At 46.0% G+C, this 21,938-nt stretch overlaps 1 protein-coding gene across 1 annotated transcript; it reads left to right on the top strand.

The window, feature by feature from the left end:
* Window positions 1-10,024: 10,024 nt before the first annotated feature.
* On the top strand, window positions 10,025-13,045 carry CHST2 (carbohydrate sulfotransferase 2). Its single transcript, XM_037525837.2, has 2 exons — window positions 10,025-10,605; window positions 10,723-13,045. The coding sequence occupies exon 2, from the start codon at window positions 10,905-10,907 to the stop codon at window positions 12,495-12,497; it is 1,593 nt and encodes a 530-aa protein (XP_037381734.1). The 5' UTR covers window positions 10,025-10,605; window positions 10,723-10,904; the 3' UTR covers window positions 12,498-13,045.
* Window positions 13,046-21,938: the final 8,893 nt, after the last annotated feature.

Raw genomic sequence — 21,938 nt, 5'->3', positions numbered from 1 at the left:
CTTACCAGTGCTTACCAGATGGGGGAGGGGAAAGGAGGGGGGCTGGGGGGTAACATGATCACGTACTGGTGCTGGGACTTTGGTGGAGGGTGAGTGTAGTGTGTTCACATGTAAGGTTTGAAGTTGTGCTTCCCAAATTATAAGTTATATAAAAAATTAGCAAATCAATAAAACTTATTTAAAAAAAAACAAAGCCTGTGAATCTGGAGCATACACAGCAGTGGAGGGCAGACCCTCCTGAACACAGAGTCAGCATTCCTTTTGCTTGCAATCAAATTGAGCTGCTTCTGCTTTGCTGGGCTTTTTTCTGAACTCAACTTGAACACTTTTATGTATCTTTCACTCTGTCCATGAGGCTTGTGCATGTATTTGCTACCAGTCAGATGAAATCTCTGTGGGAAAGATTGGGAAAAGAATGCTTGGGTGTGGGAGGATGGAGACAGAACTTTTCTGCATTCTCTCTTCACATTTTCTGTATAAGCCTAGAAGTACAGGGATAGGCATTCAGTGGTCCTTGGGGAACAGAATGAAATAAGCTAAAATTCTACTGGACCTTGCTTTTCATGGGTAAAATTAGGGCCTCATTTCCAGTCTTCTTGAAATGTCTATCCTTCTCTGGTGGGAGATTATAGGGACAAGCATTTGTAAATTGCTTTGAAATAAGAACCATGATGGTGCAGGCAGATGACATTACCCACCTTCTCCTGACAGCAGGGATCAACAGTGTGGGGGGGTCTTGTAGGTAAATAAAGACTTTTTGAATCAGGGGAACCATGGGATTAGACTAAATGTGAGCCCCAAATGCATGCAGTGCATATTCAGCACTTTGTCTTGAACTACCAGATGGATAATATTCTGTTAGGGGATATTCTGTGTGGGTTATTTAAAAAGATGTAAGAGATTGCTGACCCAGGATGGGACTGTGGGCAAGCTGTAGGCACATCTGCAGCTATTGAGCACATATTTCTAAGGGTTTTCAGTGGAACATAAGTAAACAATTGCCTGCCTGAGTGATGTGGGAGTTTCATAAGGGCCATAAACACCCAACCTGATGGCCAACATGGTTGGACAAATCCAGCTGTTTATAGAAACAATTCTATTCAGCCAAAACATACCAAATGCCACCATCTCTCTTGGGTTCTTCTCCAACATGCATTCCAAGCAGAAGGAACAAATGCTGTGATTTGATGACGCCATCAAAATGCCACAAATATATAAAGATGTCGTGGCTTCAACATCTTTATGGACAGAATTAAACCAGCCCAGGGTCTCAAAGCTTGGAGAGTAGTGCCAGACGTATTAATTGAGAACTCAGAAAGAACTTTCACCATAGGGACAGAGCTTGCTTCTGTCCTTAGTGACTTTTATCCCCACTTTGCCAGCACTGCACTCTGTCATGCATGACTCTGGGTGGACATCATCATGTCTTCATTCTGTGGGTGCAGAGTCCAGGAGGTGACAATGACTGACTGTTGGTTCTCCGTAAGTAGTATGAAACAATGAAGTGAAACTGTTAGTCTAAAGTTCACCAAATTCCTGTTCCAGACAGTGAAGATTTGGGGGAAAAAGAAACACTATATCCATTATTAAAATAACGCTGGGAAGGTTAATCTTGAACAACTCAGATATTTGTCAAAAATCAAAGTAGATATCTCAGTACAATCAATTCTTAATTTATGTCGTACTGAAATTTCCTCAAGCCAATGAGGTCCCAGAATAAATGCAAGGGAGGCACTGGGCGGAAATGAAGAAGATAATATCTTTTTATAGGAAGGCTGGGAGTTTAGATAGTTATTGGATTGGAATTTGACCTGTGGCATTAGAATGTGGATTGTTTTCCAGAACTCCAAGTGGGACAATGGATTTTCAGAAGAGAATTTTGTGCATAATAACTTGTGTCCTAACAATGAAATCTTGCATAAAATTAGACAACTAACAAGGCAAAGGAAAAGAAACAGTTCAACAAATCAGCAAAACATTTTGTGCTCTGGAAAATCTTGTGGCAGAAACTGCATTTAAACCAAAAGGTCGCTCCTTTGAAGTAAGTAAAACCACATGTTATGTAGTGACTGAAGAAAAGAGAAATCTGTAGAGGGATAAGGACATATCATTTGAAAACTAATGAGACATTACATTTTAAGCCAAAATCACATCCAACTTTTCAGCATGAAACTAAGCAGGATCTGAGCCAAGGTATAAAGAGTTGACATAAAACTTTGGGAATTCAGAACTCAGACACAGTCATAGAAGATAAAAGGGGAAGACCAGCTACAGAGTTGAGAAGAGGCAGAATGAAGCTATTTAGATTGAGAGCTACTTTGTCTCTCCCTGTTGGATTTTCTCTTTTGATTAACAAAATAATTTATGTATACATTGTACATTCCACTTCCTTACCCAACACACCATAGAAATTACCTGGGAAAGCCTAGAGGTCACCTGTGGAAAATTGCTATGTTCCTTCATTGTACTTTGTTTCTAAGTCACAAAGATGGAGATAAAATTGCCTAGAATGGAATTTGCTTTTGCATGTGACTACATGTACCCTGAAACTCATGGCTGGCCCAAAGAACTCATCTTTCTTCAGAAAGAACTGATGTCACAATATGTTGTTACCATAATTAAACACAACCATGTTTTCTTTCTGCTAAATGCAAGCAAGGCAGCTATTTCTGTTGCTTTTGGTAAATTCAGAAGTCAAGAGTGATGGCCTAGTTCTGGGAATTTGTGAGTATTATTTTACTTATTTGGGGTTATTAACAGCTCCAGCGGTTTCAGGTTGTGTTGTGTTGTCCACAAAGTTTCCAGCATCTGCCTGCTACTTGCGTGCCCTGGTGACTGCGGGGGTGGTGGAGGGTAGAGGCAGCTCTTTCTAATTTGCACTGCATAGACTAGCAGCTGTTCTAGAAGAAGCCTCTACTAGCCACCTGAAAACTTATGCAACAGAAAAGGGAAGGGCAAAACCAGTCCTCCACCTGCACGACATGGAGCTATTTATTGCTGGTGTTTACCTGCCATTAAACACCAAAATGGCTGCTACTGTGCCCCCCAAAGTCTAATGCACATAGGAGTCACTCAGGGATCTTGTTAAAATGCAGATCCTGCGTTTCAAGTACGCTCTCAGGGGACTGTGATTCAGCTGACCCACAGACCACACTTTGAGTATCAAGGCTCAGTGGACATCAAGGCCAACAAAATACAAAGGTCAAGTTCAGCCACGGTGGGCCCCAACTTCTCTGCTAACCGCTAAACCCTCCCCTCCATCTTTCTGCCCCTACAAAGCTCAACCAGAACCCTCCCACCCTGAAAATAAAAACCCTCACCAAACCAAATCCCCAAATATCCTTACCACAAAAGGAATAAAGAAAAGATCACATCCTTATTTCTTGCAGACTCTGCCATTTTTAAACTTGCTTCATTTCTCCCTAAAAGGAAGAGGTCCTTCATCTGAGGTGTAGGCAGCAATTATTACTCACTGACCGTTCCATGCCATGCTGGGTGTTTACTTCTGCATTTCTTTGGCTTCTCCGAGCCATCTATGAGAGAGCAATTATCCCTTATTACAGACCGGAAACCAAGTCTCCAAGAGATTGCCTGTCTTGTCCAAGAACTAGTAAGTAAGCTTGTATGGAATTACATCCACCACTGATTCCAAATTCTGTACATGAGCCACTACGTCTTGCTTCTAAATTTCAAGGAACTTAATTCTTTCTGAATTCAGAGTGCTAACCATTATACTATGGAACACGTCTTCTTAATTTTTTCTGTCAATAAAGAGATGCTTTCTAACTGACAGCCTTTATCAGATGCTATGGTACCTGAGGTAGAGGTGACATGGAAGGCATGCGGGAATCACAATAGACATCCCTTTGTTTGTTTTAAACAGAATTCTATTACTGAAGAACCCCATGGATGTCCCACGGTGTGTCTCCTAATGTGACATTATTTCAGCGTCCTCATGACAGTTGATTTTGGTGACTGGTTGATTATTTGTAGAGCATTTCTGATCATGGACTAATACCTCAGTGTCAGTTTCCCTAGGCTCTCAAATATGTTGTGCTTTAAAATACAATGAGGTCCAGCTCTCCTGACTGCTTAGGACCAGGAAGGAGACGAGCCAGTAGGTCCCCAGTGAAGTCATGGCCATCTCTCAGTGGATATGGGGCACCTGGCCTCTCAGCCCTTGGCTGCCAGGGGCCAGCCCTCCATGGAAAGAATGGGGCTGCTCCCAGGAGGGATCCTGTGAAGCTAATCCCCTGATTGAGGATGAGGGGCGGTGGAGGGCCACGGCACAAGCCACCTCTGCCTCCAGCCCATGTGGTATGTTCACAGCACCTGGGAATCTGAGAGGGGAAGTGGTGGGAAATGAAATGATTTTTCAAATGCTTCAAGAGTACTTTCCAGCAGAGGCTAACACAAGACAGACTTTACTGCTGGTGGGAGATGTTTATCATGGAGATATAGGAAGGGATGATAGAAGCTGGGTCTCTTGTTTCCAGTCAATAGTTTCTCCAAGAAGCCTTTTCTTATTTATTTGTTTATGTTTGTTTGTTTGTTTGCTTGTTTGTTTATTTAAGAAGCCTTTTCCTAGAAGCCTTTTCTTATTTATTTATTTATTTATTTATTTATTTATGAAGCCTTTTCCTAGAAGTCATTCATCCCAACCAGCTCCTCCCTCCCCAACACTATAGTTGTGCTTAGTATAGATATAAGCACATAGTTCACTTTCTATAACAAATAGTTATTTTCTAAGGACCCACAGTAAATCAGCCAATAAATTCCACTGAGAACTAATATGTCAGGACTATGTAAGCTGTCACCATGGCAATTAGGAATTTGGGGTTGTAGCAGAAACTGGCTCTGATAAAGTTAATGGCAAGGGGGCAGAGATTTGCAGATGCATTTAGAGTAGCTAACAGATGGTAAAGAAAGACCAAAGAGTAGGCTTAAAATGGGCTGAGTTCCTTCTGAGAGGATAGTGGGTCACCACTTTAGATGACCCACTGTTGAGATGAGAGGGCAGAAACATAGTTTGCTGGCACATAGTAGGCACTCAAAACAGACAGATTGAGTGAATGAGCAGAATTTCATCAGGGAGAGAGCACCTGATTTGCTGAGCTTGGGTCACATCTATGCACTTGGGAGGAGGAGGAGGCATGTGGCCGAATGCCCCACTTAAGTCACTGGTAATAGAAAGGAGAATGGACACTGGGCAGACAGAACCCAAGGTGATGCTCACTACAGGCAGTGGATTAAATGGGGGCTGGACTCAGATGGGGGAGGCTCGAGTCACAGCAGGGGACTGTCTCTTGGTCCAGTTAGCTCATCCCTGTCTGCTGATGTCTGGGAGGAAAAAAATTGCAGGAAGAAACTCAAAGGGCTGCCAACCTTCAAGGCCAGAGAACAGGAAGTTATTAGCTGGGCAAGGTCTACAAGTGAAGATGCAGAAAGGCTGAGCCAGTCCAGATGGCATCTGGGGAGAGGAGCCGTGCCAAACAAAGACAACATCCACAGACACATTTGATAATCAGGCACGCACATTCTTGAAGTGAACCTGAACACATTTGTCCCATGACAAACTTTCTGTGCTTCATAACAAATTGCTTTTTAAAGCCTAATGTTAAGGAAACCCTTTCAACTACTGTAAACCAGGCACCCAACCCCCGATGGGTAGGCAGGGATCTCTCTCTGGGCTCCAGCCCCAAGCCCTCTTGCTGTTCTTTTAACACAGCAACCTCATCTCTCTCGGGGCTTCTGCACTTGCTGTATCATCTGCACATAGTGCTCCCCCCTCGGTTTTCACTTGGTTGCTTCCTCATACTTTGCAAGGGTCACCTCCCCAATTTAAAGTAGCTGCTTCCAGTCAATCTGTTGTATTTCTAATATAGTACTTCACATTTTCTAAAATAATCTTATCTGTAAATGTCTCCCACTCCAGAGTATAAACCCCACCTGGGTGGGCACTGGCCTGTTTCACTTCTGCTTCATGCAGACTGAGACCAGCACCTGGTACCTTGTAAGTGCTTAGGGAATGTTTACTGAGTCATCCATATGTTTGTGGGATAACCTGATGTGGTAGTAGTGTACTGTCTTTTTTTCTTGCACTCAATTAGATTTGTCTTGCTGCTATTTTGAGTTTTGTATATATTAATTTTGAAAAGGATCTGTATTTTCTTCTGAAATCCCCCTCTAGTTACTGTCCTCTTATAATGAGTTGGAGTATCCTTTTTTTTTTTTTTTAATTCTCTGGAAGAGTCTGTATAAAGTAAAAAATTATATCTAGTCATTGAATGTTTGGTAGAACACTTTTTTTGATGCCCTTTGGGCCTGTAATTTTTCTTATGGGAAAGTTTTAAATGGCTGCTTCATTTCCTTAATAATTTATTAAAGACTATTGGGCTATTTCCTTTTGAGACGGTTATGGCAAGTTTTATTTCTTGAACTTGGACAATTTCATTTACATTTTTGAACTAAATTAAGTAAACTGGTTACTTCTGGAGGTTCTTGGGCTCTGTGATGAGTTCATGGATATGCATTATATTATTTAAAATCATGAAATAAAAAAGGGCTAATGACAACAGCATGTTTAAGATCAAGGATTGTGACTCATCCCTTTCTGTGCATTCAAGTTCCATTGAAAACTTCTGTTTGCTGAAAAGGAATGTTTGCTGAGAACAAGTACCTATCTTGGTGCCCCAGGACCGACGTTTCCCAAAAGTGAGCAGGTTTACTTGAATGGAAAAGTCCAGGCAACCTGTTTATGCCCAATGCAGACTATGGAAAGAGGTTCTGGAAGATCGCTCTGCCAAATCCCACAAGCTGGCATTGGGCCTACAGCACCTTCAAATTTGGGGGCTCCAATTTGTCCATGATTAGATAAAACCCACAGCACATTTCCAACAGCAGTTTCCTTTCCACATTATACGCAGCAAATAGACTGACACAGGAGCATCCTGGAAAAGACTGAATTGTCATCAACTCACCATCGAGCTAACTAAAGGACCACCCTGTGGTGTGACTGGTTATCTGCCAAGAAACTATTATGTGATTTAACCTGTCTGGGGCATTACCATGCTTAAAATGATAAAGAGGATTAAAATGAGGACTTTCCAAACAAAGGTGGGGAGAAAGGCATTATAAAGTTTTTGAATGTCATTAGTTGCAACAAAGTTTAGAATTAATAGTGACGTCATGAAAAGTGGTAAAATATTTGCAAGCAAAGGAGGGTGGAGATGCTAGAACCTGTAAATTTATGCCAGCTGAGCACTCACTGTGGGGGCGGCTGACAAATGGATTTACTATTTTGCCAACTCTACTGAAAGTGTTACAAAATTTCGACAAAATTATCTCTATGCAAACAATTGTTTAAAAAGTCTTTACATCAAATAACAATTCAAGGCTTTCTGAGTGACCACTACAAAGCCAAAGACTAAATTGAAAACGTTAGAAATGATTTTTCTTGGAAGCATGCTGAATACTAGATTGAGATTTTCTTCCCTCCCTAATGCCTTCTCACGTCCATCAATCCTTTAACCCTCCAATGTAACTTGTTTTTGAGAAGTAAATGGTAGAGGGAAGAGGCCCAGGGTTATTTCACACAGCCTGTGAAAGGAGGTGGGTGGGCCCAGAAATGGAAAGATAGGAAGTCACTCAATGAAATGCTTCCAACCTTCATTTGTAAACTGGGATTAGAAAGGTCTGTCTGTCCCTACTCATTCCCAGAGGAAATGCTACTTGAGTTATTTGCTGAAAAAGCTGCCTGTAAAATTCAAGCTCTACTCTCCCTCCCACAAGGCGCACAAACTCTGTTCTAGAAACAGCTCATCTGGACACTTTATCAGAATCACAAGGGAAAAAATGAGCTGAACTCTACTCACAGTATTTTTGATTTTTCTGGAGAATAGGGCTAAGTCGAATTTTTTGAACATGTTTCTAAGCTCAAAACCCAAGTGAGTTAAGTTCCAAGAGTCCTTGCACTCAGGAGGTTCTGTAAGACTCACGGAAAAATAAAGCCGCAAACAGCAACATTTAAATTTAGAAGGATCCTCTGGCTGAGAGAGGTTTCCGAAAATAGCACAGAGATAATTTTGTTGTTAGTTTGTCAAACTTCTAAAAACTCCATCAGGGGGCCAGGAGGCAACCAGACGTTTCCAGGAGCCCAGCGCTGTTTACTCGTGGCCCTGATTCTGGAGTGATTCAGCTGAGGCCTCAACTGGGGTTTCATTTTCTGTGCATCTAACACCCAATTACCTTTCAATTACTGGAGGCTATTATAATAGCCCCCCCCCACCCCTTTGACGGATAAAATTGTGGCTATGGCTTAGTCTTTGGAGGAGAGGAGAGGATGAGAGGGAGGAGACAAAAGTATTGAGAGAGAGTTCCTCACTTTCCAGTCTTTTCACTTTTTTTTTTTTTCTCAACCAGGTCTCCTCGGTGGCGCAGCGGGTTGAGGCGCTGCGCTATGGAGCTGTCCGTATCCTCGCAGCACAGGTTTGATTCCCAGCCAGCCAGGAAGATACCCACATGGCGCGGCAGACCTCTCCTGTCTCGCCTGCTGCTCCCCTCAGCAGTGTATTTCGGTCCTTCTGCCTGTTCTGTTCCCCACTCTGTCTCTGGTGAATCCTTTCACCCTCCCATGCCTCCGGCCTGTACCTCAGTTCTTGTGTAAAAATAAAAATAAATCTTTTAAAAAAAAGTACTTAGGGCCTCCCTGATGACACAAGGGGTTAAACACTGCACTATGAAGCAATCCACAGCCTCTGCAGCACGAGTTCGATCCCTGGCCGGCCAGGGAGAAACCCACATGGCGAGGCAGACCTCTCTGTCTCTCCCGCTGCTCCCCTGAGCTGTGTAATTCGGCCGTCTGCCTGTTCTGTTCCCCGCTGTCTCTGGTGGATCCTCCCACCCCCCAGCATCTCTGGCCTGTGCCCCAGCTCTTGTATAAAAACATAAATAAATGTCTTTAAAAAAAAAGTACTTAAACCAAACTCGACAATGACTTTCTACAACAAAAGTGTTTCCATTAAGTCACTAAATCGTCAAATCATCTGATTTCATCTTAAACCAAGAAGGTAAGTATTGAGATTTTACTGTCAATGACAACAGTAACTCGCGACCCCCATCACCCCAGTTCTGGAGGGCTCAGTCACACCCGAAGACACCGCATTAGGAGCGCTGATGGGGAAAGCATACTCGCCCGGTGTAAAACCGAAGCAGCCCCGTCCGTAGGTTAAGTAAAGCGGGGGGCAGACGCCCCGCCAGCGCACGCTCCTCCGGAAAACTGTAGCGTCTTCTTTGACCCGGGGGTCAGAATGATTTATTACTTCCCTGGGCGCGAGAAGCCTCAGGCCAGCTGGGAGCGGCGAACCGGGAGTCGGAAGCCTGCAAGCGGCGCTCGGCGTCTTTGCAGCCGCGGCGCATCCCGGTTCCCGGGAGGACCGGGTGGTGCCGACCCCGGGGGGAGAGCCTAGGGGGCCACCATGGGGGGATTTCTGCTTCAACTTTATCAAGAACTCTTTCCAAAATCTGCGCAGCTGAACCTGGCAGGGGCACGCAGAATCCAAGTTTCTGAGAGCTCAGGGGTCTGGAGCTGCCGAATCCCGGTCCGTACCCTGGTCCCCAGCGTGCTCCGAGCGCGCTTCGGACGAAGAGTTGCGGCCATCAGGGCGCGAACAGCGGCCCCGGCGGCGCCGCTGTAAAGCGGACCCCGCATCTCCAGCCCCCGGGCGGCGGCGGCCCGAGCCCCGCGCGGGAGGGGCGGGCGCGGGCCGGGGGAGGAGGAGGCTGGCGCGGCGAGGGGAGGAGCCGAGGCGACGGGCGGCGGCGCGCACCAACCCGGCGCGGGCTGGCAGGAGCCGCGCAGAGGCCGGCCCGAGCGCGCTGCAGCCGCCGGCGTAGGGGGGGTCGGGGAGCGGCATCCTCCCGGGCGCCGCTTTCGCACGGCGGTGGCGGCGGGGGCTTCCTCTGCCCCGATACCTCGTTGGCCATCGCCGCTGGCGCGGGGGGCGGGCGGGCCAGGGAACGCTGCGGACCGGGCGCCTGGGCCCAGAGCGGAGTGTGCCGGGTCTCTCCGAGCCGGTCGGAGGCGGCGGGGGCTGCCGGCTATGCCCGCCCGGGCATCCTCCGAGTGATGGAAAAAGAAGCTGTTGCCGCGGCCGCTGCAGCGGGGTCGTCCTGCGCCCCGTTGGCCGCCGCCGGAGAGATGGGGAGACTCGCGGCGCGGAGGCCGGGAGCGAGAGAGGCGGAGCTGCTTCGCCGGGAGCTGGGTCCCGTATGACCCCCTCCCCCCTAGCCTGCTTGGCCCCCTGCGCTCGGAAGGAAGCTGCGGTCCCGAGAGGGCGGAGGAGACGCCGCTGGACCCGGGCGCAGCGGGCTCCGCGGAGTGGAGAGCGGGGCCCCGGGCCGGGTGAAAGTTTCCCTTCCCGAACGCCAGGGCGCTCGCTGCCCGGAAACTCTGCGCAGGGCTTGGACTGCCGAGCCCATCGGCCCCCGCGGAGGCCCGGGGACCCCCGGCGGGAGAGAGCGCCCCAGAAGTCGAGGAACCAGTGACCGTCGGTCAGCAAGCCGGGCGGCGGTCTCTGGTGGTTCCGGGCGCGCCGGCGGCTGCGGGTGAGCGGGGGAGCCTGGCAGATCCAAGGGAGGGTGTTACTGGGTGGAGGAGGAGTCTGGGGAGGAGTCCGGGGTGGAGGATTGGGGTGCACCCGTTCACTCCGCTTTTTCTCGCAGGTCCTTCCCGGAGCCGCTGCCATGGGAGAGCCAGCCCTGGGCGCCGGGGACCAGCCGCCGCTGCTGCCGCGCCCGCCTCGGAGCTGCGGCCCCAGTCCCCGCGCCCGAAGCCGGCCCGCTGCGTCCCCCTCCCGGGCTGCAGGGCCGCCTCCGCCGCGCCGCCGGCCCGGGCTGAGCCTGTGATGAGCCGCAGCCCGCCGCGAGCCCTGCCCCCGGGCGCGCCCCCCCGGCTGCTCCCGGCCGCGCCCGCCGCCGCTCCGCGCGCCCTCCTCTCGCGGTGGCCCCGGCGCCCGGGCCGCCGCTGGCCCGCGTCGCCGCTCGGAATGAAGGTGTTCCGCAGGAAGGCGCTGGTTCTGTGCGCGGGCTACGCGCTGCTGCTGGTGCTCACCATGCTCAATCTCCTGGACTACAAGTGGCACAAGGAACCGCTGCAGCAGTGCAGCCCGGACGGGCCGCTGGGTGCCGCGGTGGGGGCGGCTGGGGGCGGCTGGGGGCGCCCGGGGCCTCCCCCAGCGGGTCCGCCCCGCGCGCACGCTCGCTTGGACCCCCGGACCCCTTACCGCCCTCCCGTTGCCGCCGTCGGGGCGGCCAAAGCAGCAGCGGCGGGGTTGGCGGGGGCCGCAGCCCCTCCGAGCAATGGCACGGGAGGCGCAGCGGGCGGCGGGGACAAGCGTCAGTTGGTGTACGTGTTCACCACGTGGCGCTCGGGCTCGTCCTTCTTTGGGGAGCTCTTCAACCAGAACCCCGAGGTATTCTTCCTCTACGAACCCGTGTGGCACGTGTGGCAGAAACTGTACCCGGGGGACGCCGTTTCCCTGCAAGGTGCGGCGCGGGACATGCTGAGCGCGCTCTATCGCTGCGACCTTTCCGTCTTCCAGTTGTACAGCCCCGCGGGCAGCGGGGGGCGCAACCTCACCACGCTGGGCATTTTTGGCGCGGCCACTAACAAGGTGGTGTGCTCCTTTCCTCTCTGCCCTGCCTACCGCAAGGAGGTCGTGGGGCTGGTGGACGACCGCGTGTGCAAGAAGTGCCCGCCGCAGCGCCTGGCGCGCTTTGAGGAGGAGTGCCGCAAGTACCGCACGCTGGTCATCAAGGGCGTGCGGGTCTTCGACGTGGCGGTGTTGGCGCCACTGCTACGAGACCCTACCCTGGACCTCAAGGTCATTCACTTGGTGCGCGACCCCCGTGCTGTGGCCAGCTCTCGCATCCGCTCGCGCCACGGTCTCATCCGTGAGAGCCTGCAAGTAGTGCGCAGCCGGGACCCTCGAGCCCACCGCATGCCCTTCTTGGAGGCCGCTGGTCATAAACTGGGCGCCAAGAAGGAGGGCGTGGGTGGCCCTGCAGACTATCATGCGCTCGGCGCCATGGAGGTCATCTGCAATAGCATGGCCAAGACCCTGCAGACGGCCCTGCAGCCCCCTGACTGGCTGCAAGGCCACTACCTGGTGGTGCGGTACGAGGACCTGGTGGGAGACCCAGTCAAGACCCTACGGAGGGTATACGACTTTGTGGGACTGCTGGTGAGCCCTGAAATGGAGCAGTTTGCCCTCAACATGACTAGTGGCTCCGGCTCCTCATCTAAACCTTTCGTGGTGTCGGCACGCAATGCCACGCAAGCCGCCAACGCCTGGCGGACCGCCCTTACCTTCCAGCAGATCAAACAGGTGGAGGAATTTTGCTACCAGCCCATGGCTGTGCTGGGCTACGAGCGGGTCAGCAGCCCAGAGGAGGTCAAAGACCTCAGCAAGACCCTGCTCCGGAAACCCCGGCTCTGAAGGGGGTAGGGTCCCAGGGGAAAACCTGACTTCCTGGGGAGACACTCGGAGGAAGAGTGTGGTGTGTTTAGACAAAAACAGCCCAGACCCAAGCTGAGGAAGCCCACATATTCTATCATAGATACATAATATAAATAACCACGCAGGCACTTGCCGTCAGTGTTTTGAGTCATTGAATTTCAAGGAACAGCCACAACACACATCTCAGAAAAGGCGAGACTTGAAAGTTCTGACCAGCTGCCCTTCCTCTCCTCGTTCTCTCGTCTCCTTCATCCCACTTCTTACCCTCTCCCCTACCAGCCTTCCACTTTGAAGTGGGATGTTGATTAAATCAAGATCCAGTAACCCAAATCTTGTTTACAAAATTTTCGTGGTTATCTGTGAACATGTAAAAGAGCAATTTGGATGTGGGGGGTGGGGTGGAGAGGGGAAAGCCCAGCTGCGAAAAGTCCCATTGGGCTGATAAAGCAAGGAGGCAGTCTTCTCAAGTAGACTTGTGTAAAGAGCGAAGGCTATATGTGAGTATTAATAAAGAAGATAATAAATAATATTCTTTTTTATATTTGCCTCCATTACTTTGGATTTACCAGTGTTGCTTGGCCTGTGTAGTTTCAGTATCTGCTCTCCTCAAGGCCTTTTCCAGTCTGTTCTTAGAGAAAAAGCTAACATGGATGGGAGCAGCTTCTGACTCCTTGATAAGAACCTGGGAGTTGTTCTCTCACATGTAAATCACAGCCTGTCAGGTGCCCAGGAGTGGGAACCAACCTTCAGATTTTAAAGGCAAAAGCTAAACAGGGAAGGGGAGGGAAAAAAAATCACATACCACTTTCCTGTTCAAATTTGGGCAGGCAAAGGAAGAAGCAGCCCCTGGAGAATCTGAAGGCATTTGGTTTTTTGATTGTTACTAGGTAAAGGTGGGGAACCTTGAAGCAGAGACTAATGTTCTGGTCCGGAAGTTAGTTCAGAAAAAGAGTTTTTAAAAGACAGGCATGTCATTAAAAGTATGTAATTTAAAAAGTGATGAGAACACAAACTTCAAACTTCTGTGATTATATTGTTGGCAATGATAGCAACTTTCTGTTAGAAAAGTGTGTGTATGTATATGTATACATGTTTGCAGTGTTTTTCTGCGTCTGACACAGTGCAGGGAGGCATATGAAAAGGGAAGTTTTATCTGAGAACTAAAAAGGCACTCACAGACTTTTCCTCCTCACGCTTCCCAGCTGAGTTAGTGCAAGAGAATGTGAATTTATACTGGTCTGCTTGGGATGCCCATGGGATATTTTTATTTACATTGCTTTACTTGATGGTGTTTTCTAAAAGTAAATTTACAAGAAATGATAACATGCTATGGACAGTAAAAGAGCTCCTTTTAGATATGAAAATGAGTTACTGGGGAAAGGAAACGAAAGTGATTGATGAGTTAGTGTTGGATGTTGAGATTTGGTGTTTTCTGGGGAGAAAAATCACAGCATTTTCCTGCGTGGGAATGGCATTGCTGCTGTCCTGAGCCCATTTGTAAGGAAGCAATCCTCAGAATGTCTGGGTACAGTAGGTCATGAAGCCTAAAAAGGAGCAAGAGACAGTGTAGTTACATATTACATTAAACACGGTACAAATAAATATCATGGCTTTATTTCACTGTAATTTATTGTGAGAGCTCTTAGGCCAACCTGTACAGGTTAAATGCTGAGGATTTTATCTTAGGGAAAAAAATGGAAAATAATATGTACCTGGGGAATATTTCAACACAAGATGTTTCGTAAGTATAATTTTAATTGCAATGTGAAATCTGCACTGTAAAGTATTCCAAAATAAAGAAGCACAGAGGTTAAAAAAATGTATTTAGCAGTGGATTTTATAATATTCTAGAATGTTATTTCTTGATTTAATAAAATAGTTTTATGATATGTTGTTATTAAGTCAGGCTACAGCTATCGCACATTGATCAAGCTTTCTGTGATATTTTAATAATAGTGCCTCTGCTGAATTATCTTTAGCAGCAGAAGAATATTTGTAATAGTTTTAATTGAGACATACTTTAAAATTAAATGAGCAAAGTAAATATTAATATTGGATGACTATAGATGAAACAGGTTTAATAGGAATTGAGACATCATTAAAAAGCAACCACTCTGAATAAAATAACCATATAAAAACAAATTTCATGTGGCATTAAAAACAAATTTCTTGTAACATTAGAAGCAGCTCTTATCACTTAATCATAATAAAACTTATGCTTGGTTTTTGAATGAAGGCTTCTTAAGCAGTTGAATTCATTTTCTCAGTCTAAGAAAATGCATTCATTTTTGGAATGTATGCGTTCATTTTTTGCATAAAAATGAAATGTTTTGGATCCTGTATTTATAAAAAATTATTAATGCTGCGTACAGACAATCCATGGTCTCTGCTCTGATGAAATTTTTTAGCTAAACGCCAGCACATCTCTCCTAGCTGTCTTGGATGGGGTTTTCTGCTGGTAATTCCCTTGTTTTGTAGCAGCTGCATTCTCTCCACCCTGCCACTCCTGGGCTTTGTAATTTGAAAAGGTGAACGCTGGCTCCTGGAGATTTGCACCTTGCTGCATTCTAGGAAAGTGAGACAGGTGTTGTTCCCGTTAAAGGCCAAGACAGTCATCTCAGTGATATTCCACTTCTGCAGGTTTGGGGAGAGAAGCTTTTGTGTGTGTGTGTTAATAGACTGCTGTCAGCCTCTGGTACAAACAGACCTAGGCCGCAACAAATTGCAACAGAACCTGTGGCCCTTTCTGAGGTTGCAAATGCAGAAGAGAATCACATTTTCCAATTTGGCAATATGTCCATCAGCAGAGGAGACATTCTTCAGAGCAGCTTATCAGAGTGAATTTTATTTTCTAATTCTGCCCCACTGATACAGCACACCTGATCCCCATCCCTCCCTCCCCCCCCCTTCCCCCCACCCCTCACTATGGAAAACCTTTGCTAATTAGAAAGCACTCTTTATCAAACGAGTCTACTCAGTGCGTTTTGTCAACAAGTCTGCTTTTGGAACAAGGCAGTGGCACAGGCTGTGTGCTTGAGTTTCAGTGCGCTCGGAGGCACTGAAAGGCTTCATTCAGACCGACCTGTGGGTACCTTGCCTGCCGACGCTGGGGCAAATCCTGTTCTATTTGGTGTCCAGTACATAGATAAATATTGGCTAAATAAAGGTAGGAGATATGTAACTATATATTAGCTATATATAGTTTGAAAGTGCTCAGAAGAGAAAGAGGGGAAGAATGTGTTACCTGTTTGGAAAAAGTGCCAGCTGGTCACTGTGTCAAGACTTACAAGGTACCGTGTAGAGACCGACATTTCCCTCTGATAAATTGCAGGCAAAAATTCAGAATTTTTATTTCTGAATGTGGAGAGGTAATAGTTTCCAAATGAGGAATTCAATTTTTATTTTTGTTTCCCCAACTGATTTAACAAAAATGAAGGCAAGGATCAGAACATGCTTCCAGAACAAATGGTGGTCTGGTGCCTAAAAGAGGACTATAAAAGTTTACACAATCAGTGTGAGATATATTATATAGATATAATATATATAATTATTACTACTATTACTATTTATTTTGGGTGCTGTGTCTGCGCAGGTTGAAAGACCGAGAAGTGCATTTCACCCTGGCATCGAAATAGTTACTTCCAGAAGGTTGTCTTATTTTGGGTGCTGAATGAGACAATAGCTGCCCACTCCCTTGCATTCCCTGCCTGGCCATGGTCGAGTTCATCCAAGGCTTCTGTTGCACACAATAAAGTTGTGGATAGATTGTGTTGTTGGCTTGAAATTAATATGAAGCTGAGTGAGGCCGCTAAATTAATATTCTCTGGGTCTGAGCAATGAAATAAACATCATGTTTAGAACTTATCTAGAGATGAATTCAGAAGACCAATAGGGAAATAAAAATGCTGACTGAACCTTACCTGTAGTTGTGAAAAAGGATGAGTGTCACTTTGCCACCTTCCCCCAACTTTCTTCCCTGCTGATGCAAAATACGCTTGTGCACCAGCACACACAATTAAGTTTCTGCATTGTTTTAAGGTCTGAAAAAGAGAATGTTTTAATATAAGCTAACGGGTATGTGGGAGGGACATTTTTGCTCTTGGGCCTCTGGAGAGCTGGTGGTCAGTTACTTGATCAGAACCTGTGACAGTCTTGTGTCAGTATCCAATGTGGACAGGAAGAAAATGACATCGCAATTTGGTGAATGGTTTGAGGTATTGGATGGAATGTCCTGAGGTAAATGCACAGTTTACCCCTTTTGTCACTTACCTTGAGAAGAGTCCTTTCAAATCTGTCACAGCTGAGACAGTAATCTGTTCCCACACTTTTCGTCCTTTCTGGGCATCCCAGCTGCTGCATTTGCAGTTCAAGTACAAGCCACTGGGCTGCTTGGGTACAAGCTCCAGTACAAGTGTTTAATAATTGAAATTACAGGGCTTGACTTTTATTACATCTGATGCAATTCTGCCTATCCTTAATCAAATTATGCTACGGAAATTGTTAAATTCTGCATAACACATTAAGTTTATAGAATAGGAAACTTTATGAACCAGTGTTTGGGGGTGTATTGTTTATAAACTTAAAGGAGGCTTGAAGAAGCAGGAGCTTGCTGTGCACTTGGCAGAATGACAAAGGATGACCTAGACCAAAGCTTAATTTTGGGTTGAACCAGTGACTTGTAATAAGATGTCGAAAGTGTTTCAGGGTGCTTAAATTTTTAGGTTTGTGACAATCACCCTGGTAAGTGAATGCCAGTGAAATGATCACTGTCATCAACAACTACACAAGGAACCAATCAGGGATGGCTCCTATCCAGTCTCTAGAGAGGGCTCTGTAGAAACTCACCTGGAAGCAGTTAGTCCTCTAGATAGGACCAGCTTCATAATTTGCAGGACTCTGTGCAAGATGAAAATACAGGAATCCTTGTTAAAAAATTACTAACTTTTCAGTTTGGTAACTACATGGAATTAAGCCTCAGAGTATGGGCCCCACAAACTGTGCAGGCTGAATGCTGTGAAACTGTCCTATGTTCAGACGCAGAGTCTGAAATGCCCAGCACCACATAAGAGTAAGTAATGGAGACCTGCAAGTTCCTGCAAAATGGGTGCAAAGGTGTGAGTTACTGTGTTTAACTGTAATTAAAACAAAGACAAGTGCACTTAGGTGTACAAGTGACAGAATTGTCAGGATGTGCGTGCACACAGGACAACCCTTGGTAACAGCAGAAATGATCGACAATGAGACGCAGCCCACCATGAGCCCTGCCCCCTGGCGCAAACCTCCCACAGCTCCCCAATCCCCAGGCTGCTCCCGTGCTGTGCCTGCTACCGCATCATGGGTTGAACTTAAGAACACTCTGGGCTGACCCTGCTTAGGACTGAGACCCCTGTGCTATTGCTGGCATCCCTACAAGACAGTTCAGATGTCTCCCATGAGGATGGAGAGTTTGATTTCCTTATCCTTAGTATGTGGACACTGGCAAGTTCTGCTAATTATGTTTCCTTCCTTCTGAATCTACTGTGGGGACCCTCAACTTACTTCATGTGTAATAGGAAGGGAAAGTCTATATTTGGGGAAACAGAAAGTCCACTCACAATAAACATGAAGAATAAAGGTGCAAGATGTGCTAAGCAAACTGGTCTACTTCATCATTATGGAAACATAGTCAGTTTAGTTTATTTTTATTATAGGTGTGGTACATCCTATTTCCCACTGAGTAACAGTGCTCCACCTCTCTACCTGTCTCCCACCTTCCTTTTTTTTTTCCACTTTATGAATTCTTTATGTTATTGAAGATCCTGGACCATTCTGTCCCCTAGTTTTCCTTACTGCCTTGTGCGTAAATCTGTCACTGTGTATCCCTGCAGATTGGGATTCTACCCTTCTACCCCCCGTGTATGTTACTCCCTCTCTTAGGTTCCCTTTCAGGAGGGAAGAGACTGGCTTCTAGTGGTGTAAGCCTATCACCCCAATACTGGAGCACTGTGTCTTGCATGCAGGTCTTTACTGAGTGGCACAATAGATGTAACCCCAAAACCAGAACAAAGAGATAGAGGAATATGCACTTTATCAAAGAGGCTTAAGCTCTAGTTTGTAAAATCCTAGTGTGCCAAGGTGTCCTGAATTTCATGTGTGGCAGGCAGAAGCTATAAAAGCAAGGCAAATTAATAAGGATGAAAAGGAATACCAAACAATGCCCTCAGAAGGCCTCAAAGGTGGTATTTCCATAGTAAAGTTTAAAACAGAGAAACAATAAATTAGAACCTCCAAAAGAAAGATACCAACTGGATTACAGTTAAAAAAAAAAAAAGGTACAATTTCCTAAGGACCCAATTGGAAAATGTGTTACTGTAATGAAGGCGAAGGCTGTGTATTTGTCTTTGACAAGTGGAACTCACCTTTTCAGGGACTGGAGGTCTAAATATTACATTTCCATTTTCAGTTGTCCCAGTTACTCTGGCAACTTATTCTCTCTCTAGGACTGAACTAGCTCCTGGGAGGAATGAAAATATTTGATGTTCTCACATAGGGGCTCAGTATGGTTAGATGAACAAGGGTATTATGTTATTCCTTTATAAAAGAAAAATAGAAACACATTTTTCTTTCTGAAATAATGGCACTCACATCCACAGTTTTGAGCCCTGTTATTTAATCAGCCCTACTTGCTGGTGAGACCAGCGTTCTTCCCAGGACGTGAGTTCCGAGTACTCTCTGTGTAGGTTGTCTTTGCTGCACATAGCTTTTCATTTATAGTTTCACATTTCCCAAGTGCCCTCCGCATGTCTTGTGTTCCATATGACTTTCTCCCTCTATTTTCATTTCATTTTTAAATGCCCTAAGTGGCAATACTGATGATGGCGTTAATAACAATATATCACCATGATTTACCCTTTGTAGATCATTCTTTATGTCCCAGTCACTGTACAAAGCACTGTAATATGTACAATTCCATTTGGTTCTCATAAAAATCCTATGGAATAGATATTATTATTGTCCTCATTTTACAGAAGGGAAATATAGATTTTGATGGGTCATTTTCTTCAGGTCACAAAGTTAGTAAGTGATAAAAACTTTCTTTTTGCTAGATACATCAGAGATCATTTAAGGGATATTATTTTTTTCATTTAAAGGATACTGATATAATAGCAGATCTTTTTGTCCTAGCCAAATGCTGTCTGAGAAATGCTTTCTGGGCAAAGCATCCTTAATGCTCAAGGTATTATGCCTTTAGTCAGAGAACAGGTGTTATCAGTATCTTTAGAGATGAATTCCAGTGCAGTGGAAAGAAAAAAGGTAATTGTTGGTTTAAATGCTGTTGGTCACAATTCCTCTTAGAATGACCTTTGTTTAACAAAACATGAAATAGGCTATTTTGGTGGTGGGAAGAAGCCCTGGGTGACTCCTGAATAGGAAATTTGGGATTTAGGAAAGAGAAAGGAGAGGGGAAGAGATGAAGGGAGGAATAACAGGGAATCAGTAATGTGAGAACATACTGACAGCCCAGGAGGGGACCCTAGAGTGATACTCCCCAGAAGAGAAGCGTCAGGAGCGACAGGAAGAGCAGACGTTTAGCTGGAGCCGCCTGCCCTCCTGAGCTGCTGTGTAGGCCTCTTGTTGTCCCAAACCTCTACTAAAGGGTGCTGTGTGACTGCTTTAAGTGAATGGTGCTTGGCAGGTTAAAGGATCAGAGTAGTGCCAACAGGATGTCCTGGGGCAAAAACAAACAAACAAACAAACAAACAAACAAACAAACAAAAAACCACAGAAAGCATAATGCAAAGAGATGATTGCAAATTTAGTTGAACCAGAAACCCTGAACTAGAGTTGACCCATGGAAGAGTTGGCTTACTCCATGGCCCTCTGGGTATGTTTGGGAAAGAGAGGATTTTCTCAATTATTAGTTGGAGCTTCTAGGCAATCTTATTTGTAATGCAAAAGATGGGGTAACCTGAGTAGCTCAAGTTGTAGGGGCTGTCCAGGAGGCTGATACTTGCCTTGTAACTCTAAGGCTACAGTGGGCAGGTGGAGGCTTAGCAAAGTTAGGAAATGTTGACAGGTTATAGGCGTGGTAGAATCAGTTCAGTCATGTACCAGGATGGAAGCTGGTGCAGAAAGACTGAAAGATGTCTTCCGTCCCTAGTTAGAGGAAGAACCCAGACTAGAAATTCCTGTTCCTGATTCCCAGCTGGGGGCTCTCTGATATGTTCTTGCCATAAGACTTTCTCTTTGATTCCTACCAGTCTTTTGGCCACTGCGACATTTCTCAATATCTCTGTAGAATGTCTAGGGTCAAAGGAGTGTCCTTTAGAATTCTGGTCAAGCTTTAGTAGGAGATGAGGTTGAAACCAAGCAGACAACTGAATTTCTGGGAAGTCTGTAGTGTCATTCTATTAAGCATCTCTCCAAGTTCCTTGGTTGCAAAACTGACTGAACTATTTGGAGCAAAACAGGAAACTAACTGGAAAAGATGTGAGGAACCCACAGAACTGAAGAAGAGCTAAGGAGTAAGGCTTTCATCCCCCCCCTTCTCTCCTCTCCCCGCTCCTCTCTTCTCTTCTCCTCTCCTTACTTTCCCTCTTTTCTTCCTTTCTGTTTTCTCTCTTTTTTCCTTCTCTCTCCCCCTTTTCTCCATCTCGTCAGGTGTCTGCTTCCAGCACCTGAGCGCATCACTGAGCGTCCCAAGCAACACGACACTGCTACCAAAAGTAAGTAGCCATAAGCCAATAAATATCTTCTATATTAATTTATATAATTTATTATTATTCTCCGATTATCTTGAATAATTGGGACTATTTTCTTTAGCTCCCCCATTACACTCAGGGAAGTTCACTCTGCAGCGCTATGTTAAAATATGGGCAGAGATGTGTCTTTTTAGTAGACTGGGCCACCATGCTTGGGGGATGTAAATAAGAACAATCAGTTATTCTGTCTGAAGCAATGCAGATAAATAAGATGCCAGATGAATTCATGTAGTGAAATTTATGTAGATACTGTATTTTGTGATGTGCTTTCCTTCAGGTTTTAATAATGCCATCTTGTGCTTCCATAATGGTTTATAATTCATAAAATATGGCAGATCTTGCTGACCTCCCCCTCACATCCATTCTCCTCTTCTTTCTTGCTCACAGAACTTCTATTTTATTCAAAGAGGCAATATGCTCAGCTAAAAATATTTCCAGTCTCCTTTGTAGATAGGCATGATCATGTTATAGTCAATGAGATGTAAATGAAAGTCAGCTGGGATTTGTTGGGTGTTATGTTTGTTATTTTCTGATGTAGACAGAGCTTTTTCTGCCTTAGTCCCCTCCCTTCCTCCTACCCTCTTTTCCTCCTTTCCTTTCCCTTTTCCTTTGTCTCTCTTTCTCCTCCCTTCTCTTTTTTTGTCTTTTCTGCAGCTTGAAGCTGGAAGTGGGACCTCTA

The sequence above is a fragment of the Talpa occidentalis genome, unplaced genomic scaffold, assembly GCF_014898055.3.
Source record: "Talpa occidentalis isolate TD23 unplaced genomic scaffold, MPIMG_talOcc4v2.1 talOcc4.4, whole genome shotgun sequence".
NCBI classification, from domain to species: Eukaryota; Metazoa; Chordata; class Mammalia; order Eulipotyphla; family Talpidae; genus Talpa; species Talpa occidentalis.
This window is presented reverse-complemented; position numbering and strand designations above follow the sequence as displayed.

Bases quoted from the DNA above. Each gene is read 5' to 3' on its own strand.
- CHST2 (XM_037525837.2), top strand. From the start codon at position 10,905: ATGAGCCGCAGCCCGCCGCGAGCCCTGCCCCCGGGCGCGCCCCCCCGG.